This window comes from Homalodisca vitripennis, chromosome 4 (assembly GCF_021130785.1).
Source record: "Homalodisca vitripennis isolate AUS2020 chromosome 4, UT_GWSS_2.1, whole genome shotgun sequence".
Classification (NCBI taxonomy): Eukaryota; Metazoa; Arthropoda; class Insecta; order Hemiptera; family Cicadellidae; genus Homalodisca; species Homalodisca vitripennis.
In genome coordinates this window covers 65,202,063-65,219,839 of record NC_060210.1, presented here as the reverse complement: position 1 = coordinate 65,219,839, position 17,777 = coordinate 65,202,063, and the positions used below count along the sequence as shown (strand labels likewise).

At 33.0% G+C, this 17,777-nt stretch overlaps 2 protein-coding genes across 2 annotated transcripts in view; both read left to right on the top strand.

The window, feature by feature from the left end:
- Positions 1–17,777, top strand: part of LOC124359419 (Y+L amino acid transporter 2) — a 141,437-nt gene that overhangs the window by 95,423 nt on the left and 28,237 nt on the right. The gene's annotated exons all lie outside the window — the stretch shown is intronic.
- Positions 9–16,024, top strand: LOC124359418. Its single transcript, XM_046812149.1, has 2 exons — positions 9–12,143; positions 14,268–16,024. Exon 2 carries the CDS (start codon positions 14,392–14,394, stop codon positions 15,955–15,957), a length of 1,566 nt encoding a protein of 521 aa, XP_046668105.1. The 5' UTR covers positions 9–12,143; positions 14,268–14,391; the 3' UTR covers positions 15,958–16,024.

The following is a 17,777-nucleotide window of genomic DNA, read 5'->3' as shown; positions in this document are numbered from 1 at the left end:
GTGAGCCGAACACGTTTGTATCTCTGACAGTTTTGTCATGGAATTTTAAAACTGAACAATTCCTATTTCGGAAGTAATGGATAGGTTTTTAATTTATGGGAAATGCACTGAATTCATTCTATACTGACATTCTGAAAAATTAATATTCTTTCTGTATTTGTATTTAGTTGAGTCGCTGTTATGTATATCTATATCCTCAACACATTATACTCGTGTATGGAGATATCGTACAGAAGATTGTATACTGAAAAGATAACTTTGCGAATTCCGTATTTTAGTTTGTAGTGTTTTGCAAGTGTAATAAGTCGCTAAAAAATGTGTTTTTTTATTTTTTTATTACTCTCAAGTAAAAAGAATTAAAAATTAAATTATATGACATCATAGGGAAATCAACTAGTAATGTTTATAACAGTCTAGTATGTTTACTAAGAAGTGAAATGAAATAAACATCACGTGATAAAATTATATTACAAATGAAATGTTGGATATCAGTAGTCAAAATCATTGGTTTATGAATGCAAAACCTTTTCTTTCTGCAAGGTAATAATGAAATAATATGTATAAATAAAAAAAAACTAACCAACACTTACAAGAAAATAAGTTAAGTACTTGTACTATTTATTATAGCAGATATTTATTTGAATTAAACCAATAAATTCAAGTCTCAGAAGTAGACATTACAGGTAAATTTTGAAAAGTAAAAATGATTATTAATTCTTCACAAATTTTTCATAAGTCAAGTAGCAACCAATACTTGCAACTTTACACGTTTTAGCCTGTGTCGTCAGGTCTGTACAAGCGGTCCAGGACCCTCCATATATCCAAGACTTCAAACGTTAATTTCGAAACATTTGCAAATAATTTGCAACAATCTAAATTGTCTCCGCAAGGTCTGGACTGGTCAGGCATTTGGCTTATTAGTACTGTCTCAACCTGCCTAAAGGGTGCTAATCCTGTAATCAGACACTGTCAAGTAATTTCCAGTAATTCGACTTTCACCGACAATCTCTCCATGCGTTCCTAGGTAATCAGCACCGACCCAGATGTTGTGCCTGACTCTGCAAGTGAGTGAGTGAGTGGTCTGGTCACATGCGACCATTAGCTGGCTGTATGAGGCCTTGCCTAGGTAACAGGCTGTATTACGTTCGTTCTCTGTGCTGTCATAAACAAGTAACTTGCATTACTAGATCATAAAAGTAAAAAGGGACATCATCTTAACATTTCTGTACTGCCCGTTCGTTTCTCCTGTACGCTTGCTTAAATTCAATACGGATAAGCAAAGTTACTAATTACTAATGTTTTATTTCTATTTCACAAAAACCTAAACTGTCGTTTTATCTAATTGTTTCAGAAAGGATATGCTCTAAGACTGGTGTAATGTAGGAATTAAAAAGTTATTTTTAGCCTCTTTCAAACTCTCTCAATGACGACTGGTCAAGTAGTTAGGTTCTTGATAGTATGAAAGTATATGAAAAGTGAAGGCCCCTTCACAAGAAAACGTCTCGGTAGCTTACATATTTTCAACCTGCCCGTATCTCTATATTGTATATTCCCTTTCAAGGGATTTTTTTACGATACCCCTAAGCATAATAACCGTAGAATTAAAGAGGATAACAACTACAACAACAACACAGTCTACAGTTGTTTTGTCAAGGAAACCAGATAAGTATTTTAAAAATAATATCGACAGCTCTCTGAGTTTGGAATGCAATAAGTCGATGTGATGTTTCCAAGGATTAAGTTATGCATCGATATGAAGACTCGAAACATTCACAATATTTCATTCCCTTATTGGAATGTTATTCAGCAGAATTGCATTCTCGGATGAGAACCTGGGAGTTAGAAATGAACAAGTTTGTTTCTGATCGTATTAAATGGAATTATGAGATGAGGCTTTTCAAAGTTAAAGAAATTTTTTATTCAAGTTTCGTAGCTAAATCAGCATGAACATTAAGATTGTATCGTCAACATATTAGCAACATCTGACAGAAGGAGATCTTAAACATAATTAACAAAGATAACTGGAGCAATTATTGAGCCATGCAGGACACCTTACGTGACTGACAAGAGGGGAGACTAGTCTGTTCCAAATGAGCGTGTAATTTGGACACACTGAGGACGTCTACTAAGAAAATGAACATTCCATTATTCAGCAATATTGTATTCTCAGAAAGGAATTTGTAGTTATAAATGAACAAGTTTGTTTCCGATCGTATTAAAAATAAGGAATTATGAATTGAGGCTTTTTAAAGCTGAAGAGATTTTTTATTCGAGTTTCGTAGCTAAATCGGCATGAACATTGACATTGTATCGTCAACATATTAGCAACATCTGACAGGGGGGAGATCTTTAACATAAATTACAAAGATAATTGGAGCAATCTTTTAGCCTTGCAGGACACCTTTAGGCTTACAAGAGGGGAGCTTACAGTTCTAAATGAGAATATAATTTGGACACACTGAGGACGTCTACTAAGAAAATAACCTGTCTCAGGGTTTGTAATGTTCATGACAGACAAACAATCTGGATTATTTACAAATTGCAACGTTTTAGTGGCCGTTATCTCGATCAGTTGTCAATGTCCAGTTTGTAGTCCAGACTGCGCTCTGAGATCCACTTTCCTTATTACACAACAGCAGTAGTGTGCTTGCAACTTGCAGTTCAATCTGTTCGTCAAACTGCTGTAGAACCAGCTGATGTAGTTAGTGAAGTAAAAGCTGTTTTACCACTCATCGTAATCGGATAAATGCTTTTCAGTTTTACTGGGCTGCCGTTTCTAATTTCTAAATTTAACTCAAATTCATTTCTACTTTTACCAAGCCAAGGTTTAAAATACTTAGTTTCCATTACACTGCATGGATGTCAGTTCTTTTAGAGTTATTTTGAGTTCTCATAGTGACGTTTCCTGTTTTAATCCAGGAAATCAAAATTAAGTTTAAACTGTCACATGTAGTTGTAGTATCATATTTTTGTGAAGTGTACGTTTATGTAGCTTCAAAGAAACAGATCACCTTTTAATCAGTCTAGTTTACAACCAAACAAACCACTAAAATTTGTTCATTAATCACTGAGTGATAATATTTATTCCCCTATATTATTATTTTAATACTGTGAGATTCCGTTCTTATCTCGTTTAGAAGAAGAACTACTTTTTGTGATTGTTGGTAACTCAATGTGGCCTACCATTCGTACATTTACTTTTATTATAATAAAACTCACACTCTAATCTATAATTTCATTACATATTTACCTTAGTATCAGACTTAAAATCTTTACTATAGTTTTATAATATTTAATTACAATTTATAATTTTATTATTTAGCATAGTTAGTGTAGTTTAGTGTTAGTAAGTTGTTAAAAGTTCTTTTATTAATTTATTGTGAAGGATCATTTACGTCTAAATGTTATTTTCTTGAGTTTGTAGCTGGAGGCATACAGTATGTAATGATATATTTTCATATCCCATTATGTAGTCATGAAAAGAAACGTCATAAATTAATAGTACGAGATGGAAACATAGCCATACAAAAATTCTAGACGTCATATATTGTGTTAAATTGTTTATATACATTTTATGAACTTTTAGTAAAGGAAGCCAAAATGATACGATTGAAAATGAGAAAATTTTGAGAATCGGGCGAAATTATTGTTTTGTATTTATTTTGTTAGTTGGAAGAATTACCATTTCATTGTAGTGTTAAACGTAAAACAATACAATGATGAATTGAACTTGAATTCAATAATTTACAACTTTATATTTCAATAAACCTTCTCTAAAGCTTGTTGCCTTATAAGAGATTTTGTTGAAGAAATAGTTAGGTGAGGTATTGGGGTTGGGTAAAGAATAATTGATTCTACACCAATTACAATACCTGTACACAGGGTTCCCAAATATCTTCTACGACCATAGCAAATGTTCCACTAGTATATTCACTCCACTCTGTCGTTCATAGACCTCCTATTTTTGCAGACTTGCGAAACTCCTTCACCCTCCTCCTCACCCCTTTACCCTTTGTTTAGGTACTCAATACCCTGGCACAACCGCCGTTGTGAGGAAGGGTATTCTGGAGGCAGCGGCCTCTTCAAAACCAATTTGTGCGAGTACTTCACCCTTCATTATAAATTATGCCAAGCACAGATCTTCCCGATTCTTGTTGGATTTATATTTTAGTATTTCCGGAGATATTTTTATGTATTCATAATTAAATACAGCAGTAACAGATGAAATTGGTCCATTATCTTAATAAACATGTAGTGGTTAAATAACTTTACCATTTATAGTCGGCAAGAAACGCACCGCCATTTTCAACTTTTCTTATTTCGCCCAGAAATAACTAATAGTTTTAATTGTTTAAAATTAATTTAATTATTTTATGTAATTACTTGTGACTCTATAGATTGTAAACTCAAAATGTCTTGTTTAACCCTACTCGTGCAACAATTAGGCCTAATATTTTCTTTATATATAATATTTACGAATGAAATAAATAGAGGTATTTTTTGCAGTTGTAAATCCCGAGGAAATAAGTAATTATATTAAATAAAAACACTTTAGTTAATTAATTACCAACATTTGAAATGGAAATTGTTAAAACCTGAGTTGTATGAAAATTTTACTTTCAGAAACAAAACAGAGCTACCGGTACTGAATTAGTTATTTAGGTATATTTTTACACTCAAAATTAAAATAATTAGGCCAACTAAAAACAATTTTTTAAATGTACGCGTAAGTCATATTTAAAATAGCCCGTCTGGTATCTATATTGGATTTCAAACAAATCTCATTTTATAATATCCAGAATTAAAATCTTTTATTAATTGTTTTTATCTCCACATGTGTCAAGCAAGTTCTGTCTTTTTCAAAATGTTTGCTAAAGATAAAATTCATGATTATAATATTATTATTAGATAAAATAACAATGCTGTATTGCCTTATCATCTACACCAAGATAGAAACTTGCTAAGTCATCATGTTCGGCCCAACACAGTGACATCGGATCGACGAGAGAAGTCTTGCAGATTGGATAAATACAGAGGGCTAACTATCGCTTCCCACACATGGCCGTTGGTCCCGGCCGCTGCCTACGTCACGTGGAAGTTGTAGGAGCTGTCAGACAATTCGCTGGTTTTGTCAACAAATTAATGAACCAGAACACTCGAAACTGAAATCTCTGAAAAGGATCCTAAAATCCGAAAATATAACTGGTAAGGTTCGAACTTGAGTGGTGTGTTGAGATGTGAGTGTAATAAATTAGTGAAATTAGCTGAACTGGTGCTAAATATAGGAACAAGGCTACAAATAGTAACTTCACTTATTCTTTGCTCATAGAAACTATGTTGAAAACTGCGTATGTCGCTTGTGTACATGAAGGACAGAGATCAGATTTTGAGAATGCCTAGGGTGCGTCGGAATGAGTCTTCTTCATCACCTGTGCCACATAGCCAGATTACAGCAGCATGTATCTTTATAGCTCGTATTTTAGGTGAAGATGTACGACTTCCCTAGTTGCACATTCAACGGTGTGCAAGAAGGATATGGCAAACAAATAAACTAATAGCGAAACTACACTTCATATTCCAATTATTCATCCATATTCACTTTAAAATACTTGTGTTTTTCGGTGATTCAAGTAAGTAATTTTTGGTTGATTGCTAATCTGGCGGAAAATAGAAGTTTTAAAATGATATCCGTAATTTTCAGCTTACTATTTCCTTTCCTGGGGATGCTATTTACCTTATAGACTAACATACTGGTGGCTAAAGATCAGATAAGACGGTTTGGTCTAATAATCTTAACCGTAGCCTAGGGGCAAGAGTGTGTATTTCTAACAGAGTAGTCACGGTTTTTAATCAACAAAAGTATTCAAATTAATTTGGACGTCGTTATCACTTTAAAACGTTTAGTAAGATCAATTATAATGAAACTGGCTTTGCAAGAACCTTATAAACTGTCTCTGACAATAAGCCAATTCAACCTGTAAAATGGGTATGCTGTAAAGTGAGCCTGGACCTGTAATAGTTAATTATTCATTTCTCGGTAGTATAAACATGTGATTAGGCTGGCTATACATCAATTCAGTTGTTTATTGATCACTAAACGACTTTTGGCACTGTCGAACAATGGACCGCAGCGTCCCTAGTCGAGGTGCCCCAGGACTTGTTTGTGGGACAAGTCCTTGAGTCCTCTTACACCAAGACTGTATTGTGTTGTTGATTGGTGAACTTAGAATCGAGCGTAGCGAGCTTGATGGGGTCACAGTTGGAGAGGAGGGAGGGGCGGCAGTTGTGTGCTCTTGCGAAACTTCGGAAATTAATTAACAGAGGGGTAAAAGAGAATAGAAGGATTTTGTTTTTCTGCCTTTATTAAGCTTTGAGTTAGATTCACCTTAGATATTTTTCCTTCTAAGGAACATTCTTTACCATTTCTCAATTGAGGATCTAATTTGAAATTCTTATCCTCAATATTAAATTTCACACTATTACACAGTAGGAAACACGCTGAGTTGTCCAATTCAAAATTCTTTGGTAAAATAAATGTAATTATTCTTTGTCACTGTTTACCAAATATATATTGTTGTAACTTTTTCGTCAATAACGAAGTACAAACGTTTTATAATTGTTAGGTTTTTGATGTATACATGCTTGCATAATTATCTCATTTACAATAAAACGGTGTTTTCCTTCTTTTAACGCTTGTAAATTTTATTATTTTATGAAATAAGTAACTTTTATAAGTAGGCCTATGCACCTTTTTAAGTGATAGTAATAATGTCTAAATGGTGTATAATGTGAGTGATCACCATAAAAACTGTAGATATGGGAAAGTAATTAAGACATTTATCGTATTTTCTATCGGCGAAGGAAGATAGTGCCTGTACGGAGTGACGTGATTGTTTTGCTATCAACGACAATCTCCAGTAATCTCCTCAGAAAAGGATCAGACCAACAGGTTCGCTACCACATCCTGTTCTAGCAGACTCGTACATAACTGCTCCAGTCCCCCCTGCCACTCGGAAGGCTGAGAAAGTATATTAGTCGCATGTACATCTTATGAGAAAGACTTTGTAGCAATGCACTTAATTAATACGAAAGACTTGTTTTTACAACACTCTGGAGGAAAACCGGGGAAATTGATCAATTCTATTACGTTATCTAAGAACGTGGCTATTTCTTAATATTTGCTATTTTTTCTTGTGATAAGAGCAGTAACATGACATAATTAATACTATTAGTATAAAAACAGGGTCATCGTGGGCAAATTTCTTTTAAACTGAATGGAAGAAGGAATGTAGTTTAATCCAGCAATTTTACAAGTAATGTGTGAAACAGTATCCCTAATTGTAACTCAAAGGACGATAGTGGAATATATTGTAATTATATTCTAAGCACTCCTGAGATAATCATGGACAAATATTCCATTCATATAATTCGTTTTAGATTTAAGTTGAAAAGCTAAGGAGAAATCTATAGCTCTGATTTACCACATCAAAGAAGATAGTAGTAGATCAAAGTTAACCAGAACCCGCTAGTGTTTGGGACCCTCAAGTGGGAAGTCAAACGTTTTATAAATAGGCTACCATTAAAACTTGAATTTATTTCCAATGATTGTATAAATAATAGGGCTCTTTTGTCATTTTGAAACGGAAGTTGATTTGATTTCATGCCCCGATCAAGAATATATACACGTAAGCAATTCTTAGAAGCCTTTTTCGGCCAAAAAGAATGTATACATATAGCCATTGTAGTTTATTCCGTTCTAAGGAAATATCTGGTGTCATAGTTTGAGTTTGTCTAAAATGTCTACTTCAGTCCAAAAACAACTAAGATGTGTTATATAATAATATTAAAATCTATAAAAGATTTAGGTAATTACTGTGTCTTTGTCATCCACATTATACTAATGATCTAGCAATGCATACTTAATATTTGGCAAAATTTACAGTTAAATGTATATTTGTACTAAAACTTCCTTTTTATTGTCTGAATAATCTCTCATCAGCGAATGCATAGAAGGTTAAGACAAGAAGTGTTGATACTTTAATCTTACTCTATACTTTCAATTCCATATACTTTCAAGACATTTAAGATGGTACTTAAATTAATTAAAGGTATGATTGTATTGTCATATTATAATGTTTACAAACATTAAATATTTGCTGATTAAGCCAAATAGGGAATTGTCAAGACCAGTGGGACATAGCCCGGCGGGATTTTCGAAATAGGAGTAGGTTTATTTGGTCCAGAGACCCTAAGAATGCCTCTGTAAAATTTCAATACAATCGGTCCAGTTGTTTTTACGTGATTGAGACATAAACACAGACAGCATCCGATTCAATTTTTATATAATAGTATAATAGATTTAGAACTAATGTTAGGATTTAAATAGTATTATTTGTTTTAAATGTATATTTAGTATTTGTTTTGCTAACATTAGTTACCAAGAAGTAACTTTTAAGATTTTACTCATTGTAGGCCAATCCATAAACAATCCAGAAAGACATAATATTGCAATCTATTTCATTTATGTCTAATTAGAGCTTACGAACATCACATATATTACAAGTATAACACCATTACTAATACATATGGCTGCCAAGAACTCAGTGACGAGACCACATGATTTTTCACAATACCCAAAATTAAGGCCTAAAATATGCAGGAAGAATGTGTATCTACCATCCAGATACTGTAGAGATCAGTGGTTCAAGGTCGTAAATTTTACATAACAAAATCATCGGGTGTAAGTTTCTATTCCGTAAATAATGATAAATAATTTTTTTAAATGCACGATTTGGGACTCGCAGATTTGTGATGATAGAAGATGACCCAAGTGCCGACAACTAGCGACAGCCCAAGCAGGAAGATCCAACCCCAGGCCGGTGACCTGTAAGCTGGCGTGAGAGGGCATCCATGAATCTGATTGATCAACAAAGAGGAGCACTTCCTCCAAGGCCTTTGTGAAGGAACAACGTGTTGTATTCAGCCAGTAGCCATCATCAGCGACAATTCTCTTACAATTAGACTCGGGGCTTCCATACAAAACAATGAAAAGGATCAACAAAATTAACCTAACTCGCTCGACCTCGCTAACAAAGTATGGAATGCCTTTAATTTTACTTGCTTTTGATCATTTCCTCTCATTTCATTCAAATTCTTATCAGTATCGTCTCGCAATGAAATCGGCCTAATTGAACATCGTAACTCCAGCATTAATAAAGTGATATGGATTATTTAAAATTGTCTTTGGATTCTTACATGATTGGATTAGATGTACAAGAGTATTTATTAAATGTTAAATTATATGTGAGTAATACTATTATACTCAGTGTAAATTAATAGTGGCTACTGATATATATTTTCTATGATCACAAAGAAAAGCCCATGTCTTCAAAATAATGTCTTTGATATTCTTTATGATTTTGACACGTTTTTATTCTACTTAAAATAATAAGACATCTCATTTCTGCGAGTAACATTATGTTGGTATTGTTGTAATATTCTGCAAGAAGATAGGTCTCCAGTGCTAAAAGCTGTTGCCGTTCTGAAATATTCTGGCTGCGTGCTATTTAGAGACAAAGAACAGAAACAGCAATTTAACAAAAACACATTACACTGTAATATTGATTATTTTGACTGGATAAACAATAACAACAAGACGTGAAATCTACGAGTATATTAAAAAGTAAATCATAACCCCTAGAACCGTCTTTTACAGAGATAAGTAACGCGTCGTCTTCATATCGTAAACGATAACCTGGCGGTCTTCTCAAAGCTTTATCATGAACTTATATCATTTTTCATGAAAATAATATTGGAAAGAAATTTGAGTTATTTCATGGTATTTATACACTGTTTCACTCTCCGACTTGGGAGCCCCAAAACACTGGCGAGTTTCTGGATAACTTGGATCTAATATCCTCTTTGCTGTGGTAAATCAGAGCTATAAATTTCTCCTCGGAAGACAATTGACCTTTTTGGGATTGCTGCCTCTCAAGGCGTAGTGCTGCAAGTTATAATAACAATAATAATATGCATTATTGCTTGAAGCAATTACAGTATTTGTATGGAATGCGTCAACGTAACTAATAAAATAAAACACTACATCAGATAAATGATGTTTAGGTATCAAGATACCAAAATACAATGCAATACAATACGTGTATGTATCAGAACCGGGGGTTTCGTGGTTGCTGTTAATTTCAAATATGTTCATCCCAGCGGCCTATTATGAACTCATCAGTCGAGTAAAACGCCTTTGACACAAGAAAGTGCTTTAGTCGAGTTTTGAATTGTTTTGTTTCATTTAGTTGTTTGAAGTTAATCTACCTATTCGACTGCAGAAGTAAGAAAAATCTGAGGTGAAGTATTCTCAACTGAGCAGACCATACGTAGATGGGAGGGGATGTCATTCGAATTTCAAAAAGTGCTGAAATTGACTATATATAATTAGATGTAATGTTATGAACAACATAAAACGATTTGCCCTTGTTTTCAATACCGCTAAGCATCAGTGAACCTTATAGTTAATCCCTAAATATCAGTCACTTTAGACGGTAAACACAAATTGTAAGGCACGCATATTTTATTTTATTGTATGACAAAGTTATTTTTCTTATGATAATTCTTAATCCATTCCTCTCAACAAACATTTAACATTTTAACCTCTCGTGTCGAAAATAAAAATACCAGTATAAAATTTATGGGAGGAACAAGAAGTCTTACCAGAGCTGCTGCAGGTTCTACATGAATCAATGTAAATTAGGTTAAATAGATAACGATTACTTGTTGAATTTACTTCTGGCTGGCATATGGATGTTCAGGAGCGGTATATCACTCGAAATATTGTGCTGATGGCCTATCGACCTTGATCTTTACTGAGGAGGACGCTAGTTGGAGTAGTGGGATTTTCTTAGAGTTAAAGGCTTCAGAAAGTGTAAAATGTAAGGCACAGATGCATTCTCTTTTCGCGTTAACTGGAATAGAGCAGGCCTTCCCTTCTTTCAAGGTATGGCTGAGATAACAGCTAGTATCTTCCTGCGGTAACTCTACCATGGGATCTCGGCAGGAGGTTTCCCCAACATCCAACCCTTACTAATCCTGACTATATCCCGTCATCCAGAAAGCCAAGCAGAAATCTTCCAGTTTTAAGTTAAGAAGAGTATCTCCGCTACCTGCCCAAGAGAGCAAATAAAGTACGTGATTAAATTGAAAGGCTATAACTAGACATCTAGATGTAGTTATATATTACACTTTCGTCTCTCACAGCCTCCTTCTTAAATAAGTAATTTCATAAATCGTTTTTTACTAACCAATTTTCGTGAGAACCTATCATTGTCATTTTAGAAGCAAGAACTTATTGACACCTTGTGCTAGCCATGGCTGCGAACAAGAGATCAACTATTTTGCGGGTCTCGCTACGACTCTTTTACTTTAAACGCGTTTCATTCTTTTTATTCCTTTTAATATTTTTATTATCTTGACATAACAATAAATGTCTATAAAAACCAAAGGATTTGAACTGTGTCTTCTGTGCTTGGTGTCATGAAAGAATTGTAAGTATTTAGAAAGGTTGGAGTTTTATTAAATCAATACTAATAAATATAATTCCTGATTAACTTACAACCTTCGTAATCTTTCTTCAATTGTATATCTCGCAAATATCCTGAGAACTTATAATTATTTAAAGTATAATCTTACAACAGCAATTTTAATGAAAAGCGAAAATACTTTCTCTAAACATTTATTTGAAATTCAGACGGATATTGCATCGTTATAATAATAGTAGTTTTCCCATCCAAGTGCCTAGCGTGCGTAAATATTGCAATGGTACTACAACGAGTCAGCTGAGACGATGACAATAATCAGCTGTTCCGGTGGATGCGCCTTTGGAATGGATGAGCGGGTGGCCAGTAAAAGTGACACTGAATGAAAGCCGAGGGTAGGTGGGTCCGTGTTCTCGTTGTGCAACTGTTCAGTAGAGTGATCACAGAGTTTATAAGAACCGGTAGGACGTCGCCATAGTTTCACTCACTCATGTGAAGTGCGTGTGTGTGTTGTACTCCAGTATGTATACAGTGCTCTAGTGTCTGTGCTACGTTCCGGAGAGTGAAAACTACGCGACCCCTTGGATTTTGTTATTTTTGGTGCTAAATTTATCTAATTTAACAACTGCTATTTAAATTGTGGATTTAAATTAATCATCTTAAAATGCTCTTTATTATAACTCATAGAATTTGTTCAAAAATTGTTGTATAAAAATTACGTTTTTATAAAAAAACCCAATATTGTGTTTATTCATTGTTATGATTTAATCGTGTGCTTGCAATAATGTTGGAGTAACTTTAAAATTAAGATTTTGAAAGGATGTTTTAAATTATTTTAATCAAACTGTTAATATAGTTATGGACAAAATAAAAGAGTATTTTAAATATATAAATAACGGAATTAAAAGATAATACAATTAAATAATTTGCCAGTTATAATGTTTTTAAATTAAATTTAATTCCCTTTAGGAACAATAAAAATACAAAAACACATGTTTTAATTATTAAAATCATAAATAAAGTGTAACTTTTATGTCATATTATTACAAATGTAAAAACTAAACAATATAATGTTTTTTTGAAACATGTAATTAGTATATTATAACAAATACGTTACCTATACAAATTGAATAACAATTTAATTATAAAAATATACACACCATTTAAAACTATTTAAAAAGTAACAACATATATTTTGAGTTATAAATATTAAATTATTTTAAGATTATGTTTAAAAACTAACTACATTTTCTTATATCAAATCGATTATGACAAATCAATCTCAAACATAAACGAACTCTATGTAGAGTACAAAACACTCTCACTATACATTTCATATCGTATTTGTAAATAATTAATGTCCGGCTTCTTTAGAAATATTGTGACAGCAAAGAACTGACTTCAGTAACGCCTTCAAAGTTTAATTCGACATTCATTTACATAGCTATGTTGCGGGCAGTAATCTATTCCTTCTCTATATTTACTCATATCAGAAATATTGTTAATACCACCATGTTTAAATAATAAAAACATTTTAACAAGTATAAAATAACCTTGATTAATTGTTGATTTATATATATAGCCACCCAAAGCTCTGTCAATGTTAACCAAATTAATATTCTAACTGTTTTGAATTTTAAACATCCCAAACCAAAATCATACTTTCTAATAAAAATTAACTGGTGATTATCATCAATCCTTATTCATAGAAAGTATTTCATCTAATTCTATATATATATATTCAAATTAATATTCTATTGATTTTTCACACAGGTGATAAAAATGTATTATTTTTTAATGTAGTATATTACATTACTAATACAGTTTACTGCTATTACTTTTCAAATAATAAAAGTAATTAAATTTAAATTGTCTTGTATTAATTTACGATGTTCATTTTCATGAAATACCCAAGGTTTAACGTTAACCCTGGATCTCAATGTAATCGATTTTTGTGTTAACTAGACTTTTAAATGGCACTACCTGAATTGCAACACGTAAAATATGTTGTAAAATAAACCCTCACAGTAAATGTATTTTTCCTTCATTAAAAAATGTATATACATTTAAAGATATCCAACAGTTTATACTCAAACATAAAACATCCTATAAGTAATATTTTTTACTAGGAAATTAAAAACCTCAGATGTTTAAAAATTATTAGTTGCCATTGGCATTTCATTTTGTACTTTTTGCATGATAAGCATAATAGTAATTTTTACTACAGTATATACTCCTTCTTAATAAATATGTTTGGATTACAACATAAGACATTTTAGTGTTTGCATAAAAAACTCAATAATCTTTGCTTTTTTTGTATGTATGTATCTTCTAAAAAAGTAGCCTATTTATGTAAAACATTGTCTATAAATTTCTCAACCTAAAATTTTGTTGAGACATTTGTATATTTAGGTTTGGTAAAATAATATTTAATTTCTTTGGTTTATTTTAAAATTGTTTATGTAAAAATTAGTATTTATATATTTTTAGCTATATTATCTATTTCTTTTCTAAAATAATCCAAAATGAGGTTCTAAAAAAAGGCTGTAGCTTAGAAAACGTAACCAATGATTTATTTTTTAAATCCTGCAAAATTTCTAAAATTCGCTTTTCATTTTGTGAAAAAGTTATTATTTTTCCACGGTTAAAGCTAACAATGTAAACCAGCAGTCTTAACATTATGAAAAGGGTATTATTTTTTAAGTCATTGTATTGTGTTTACAGATTTTCATATCCATTTCTGGAAATGTGAACCGAAATATTTGTTGGATATGGTATACTCATGATATTATAAAGTTTGACAGACTAAAGTGATTTTGAGTGACTTCATTGTGTGTTTAAGCATTAAATGATGGCTTTATTACTCAATTGTAGAATCAATCCAAAACTAGTAAATTTTTTACTCTTGATTCTACTTCTGCATTCAACCTGCAGTAGGTGTGAGAATGAAAGTGACAGTGAAAACTACAGAGATAAACGTACTATTGGGGTTTTATTCAGAAGTTTTGTAGATGTCCTTCAGCCACAAAAACAGCAAGCTCCAATGGTTTATTCGTACCGGCCACAGAAACAAACCAGTCCCCAGCAGTCAACCAAAGCAGATCTCCTAGCATCCTCTAAAAACTTACTGCAGCAAAAGAAAAACCTGTTCAAATCCTCCTCAGCTCAACCTCCAGATACAGAAGTCATCCGACCGACAGTAACTCCTACAACAACGAACACTCCATCTACAGAACCTGTTCCACAAGTTGCTCCCAACAATCAAGCTCAAGTCCAACCACCACCTAACCCTCTCCCTACAGCACCCTTGAATCCATTTCCAAATCTGATCCCACCCTCAGGTCATCATCCCTTGACACCACTTAAGGCACAAATCCTTATAATACCATTTCAAGGGCAACATGACCCCACTGCTGCATTCTCCAGTCTTGGATCAGTTCCTAGACCTCCAAGTGGGATTTCTCCATTCAATTACCAGGCAGAGATCTACCTCCATCCTCCTGGGGGAGGGATATATCCCCCAGTAAACCAATACCCCACTCAATATCAATACTCCCCTGCCAATGGTTGGCATGATATAGACGAGATTCTGTCTTCGGGTGTTCAGATGATCAGAAAAGATTCAAAAAATGCAGGAGTCGTGGATTTAACTAATTCTGGTGAAGTAGCAAGTGATAGTCAAGCTAATTCAGAAACTCCAGCACCATCAGTTCCAACAACTTCAGTCCCTGAACCTAAAAGCGATGGGAGTCATCAGAACGATGTAGAGGGACATCGAAGGGACAGTCTCAACCAGAACTACTATGATGAACAAAGAGATTACCTGACACACTCATTGCTTTTACCAAACTTCCATCAAGATCCACTCCTGGATGCTGCTCATTTTGGGAATTTTCATTTTCAAGAAAGGACTCCTTTATTCCCTCATTTCCCTCTAGAAAATTATAAACAAAGTTATTATCCGCTTGAAGTACCTAAAGTGCAAAATAATGATCAATACAGCTTGAGTGTTGAAAGTCATCAGCAAAGCCAAGGAAATGGTGAAGCACTGACACCACCCCATGACGGACCAGGGAATGTACAGTTTGTTCATGATTTCATACCACAAAGACAACTTGATCTGAAAGACAATAGACAGACTCAGCAATATGAACAAGAAGGAAATAATCAAAACAATATCTACTACCAACAACAAGATTCTTATCACCCATATCAACAAGAGCAGCTGCCACAACACAACTACATCATCCACCATCAATATCCTACCAAAATTGGAAGGCTTCCAGACCCTTACGAATACCAAAATCAACATCAGTCCACTGCCCAAAACCAACAGAAATCACCAATTTACAACAATGAATACATTGCTCAAAACCCAAATACAACCTACCGCAAAAGATCTAACACCAATTAAAACATCTATGGTACCAAAAATGTAAAAGAAAGTGTAAATTAAATTACAGTACTTAATGTTTTTACAATTTCTGTTTAGTCATTTTTCCAACCTTCTATTCAAATGAATTTCTTATTATTATCCTTATATATGGTGATAATGTGTCTTTTTACTATCATAACTCTATCCTAATGGAGGGGGCTACCTGCTGCGTACTCCCATGTGTACGGCAATAACAAGTATAATTCAAACATCTATAGTAATTAATTTTTCTGTTTAAATGTTTTCACATTAAAGGAGTAAGGGGGCCTAGAACATAAATATTTGTATAAATGTTTAAACTTTTGAACAAATTAATATTAATTATTTTGTATATTAGAAACATGTGTGAATTTATATAGTGAAACAACTTTTAAGTTAATATCTTTTTATAAATACTTTGAATCAAAAATATTATCTATTAAAATAAAACTATACAATCTGAAACAAAACTTGTGTAATTGTCTGGCTTTATATGATGAACTTCAACCTTCTTTGTATAAGACTAACATAGCTATAGCTTTTTTTGAGGGAGAGGCAGGAAAGTACATGTATGCACACAGGTGGCCAGCCTGTAATGTGAGACTCTCCAAAAACGTGAACTACCCACTAAAAACCTCCTCAATACTTCAGGATCCTAACCCAGAAGCTGTTTGTCACATTGCCCAGGTTAGGTCTGATTTTAAACTAAACTCTCAGGGCTAGTGCCTATCTAGCCTTCGAAGAACTAAGGTCTAGACCACGAACGATCTAGTTCAGTCTTCTTTGCACAAAGGATGTCCTGAACGAATTCCGACAAGCAAGCTTAGTGTTCCTGACTCTTCAGCATCAATTGGCAGACCGAGTCAACACCAACAGTGGTTGTTACTTCGTGACAAAGCCTTTCACAATGAGAGTAGTAGAAGAAAGTGTAATAAATGTCATTGGGAAGGATTTTGAAAATCTTAAACCGTTAATATTATTTAACATTGTCTTAACGAAGCCAAAAATGAGAAACATTGACAATTAAAACCTTTGATTTTGTTTGAAAATATAGTTGACAAAAATCAAAACTCTTCAGTAGAGATACATTGCTTATTAGAAGCAAAAAAAATATTTGAAGATAAAATTTCGATTTTATGAATGTAATAACATGTATTAGCATACTGAAAAGTAATTAATTGCAATAGTAAATGGCAATACTCAACAGAGTTAATTGTCGATGTGAAATAAACAATAAAACAGAAAGAACATTTAAACAGGTGGATCTTGTATTAAAGTACACAATGGTTGAGAACATGATTCCTTCTTTCCTTGAACATGCTTTATTACTACGCACTTTGAGGTCTTGAACAATCTAAAATTCTTTTCAAAGTCATATGAGTTTGAGGAACAAATACCTCACCATGTTGCCTAAGTTAGGAGTTCATTTTAAGTTTGAAAGATAGTCTTAATCAATGTTCTCAGACAAGTGTTATGAAGCATAACGTTCACATCATCTATACACTTCTAGACGATGATTGTGATATTTTGAACACCACTATCTTGTTTTATTGTCATACTAACAATGCAATCAAAAGTACTAAATTTTGTTTCAGGCTAAACATGCTTGTAAATATACCATTCAGTAAGTTAAGCTCTTATGTAAACATAGTGTAGATGAATGGAAATATATATAGACTTATAAAGGATGAAACTAATTCCAGAAGTAAATCTAAAATCAATTAAATATACATTTAAATTTGTCCACCAATTTTCTCAATTTTACTTTTTCATATTGTAAAATTTCTTTAAAGAATGATATTTACAAATATTTCCTAGTG

Bases quoted from the DNA above. Each gene is read 5' to 3' on its own strand.
- LOC124359418 (XM_046812149.1), top strand. From the start codon at position 14,392: ATGATGGCTTTATTACTCAATTGTAGAATCAATCCAAAACTAGTAAAT.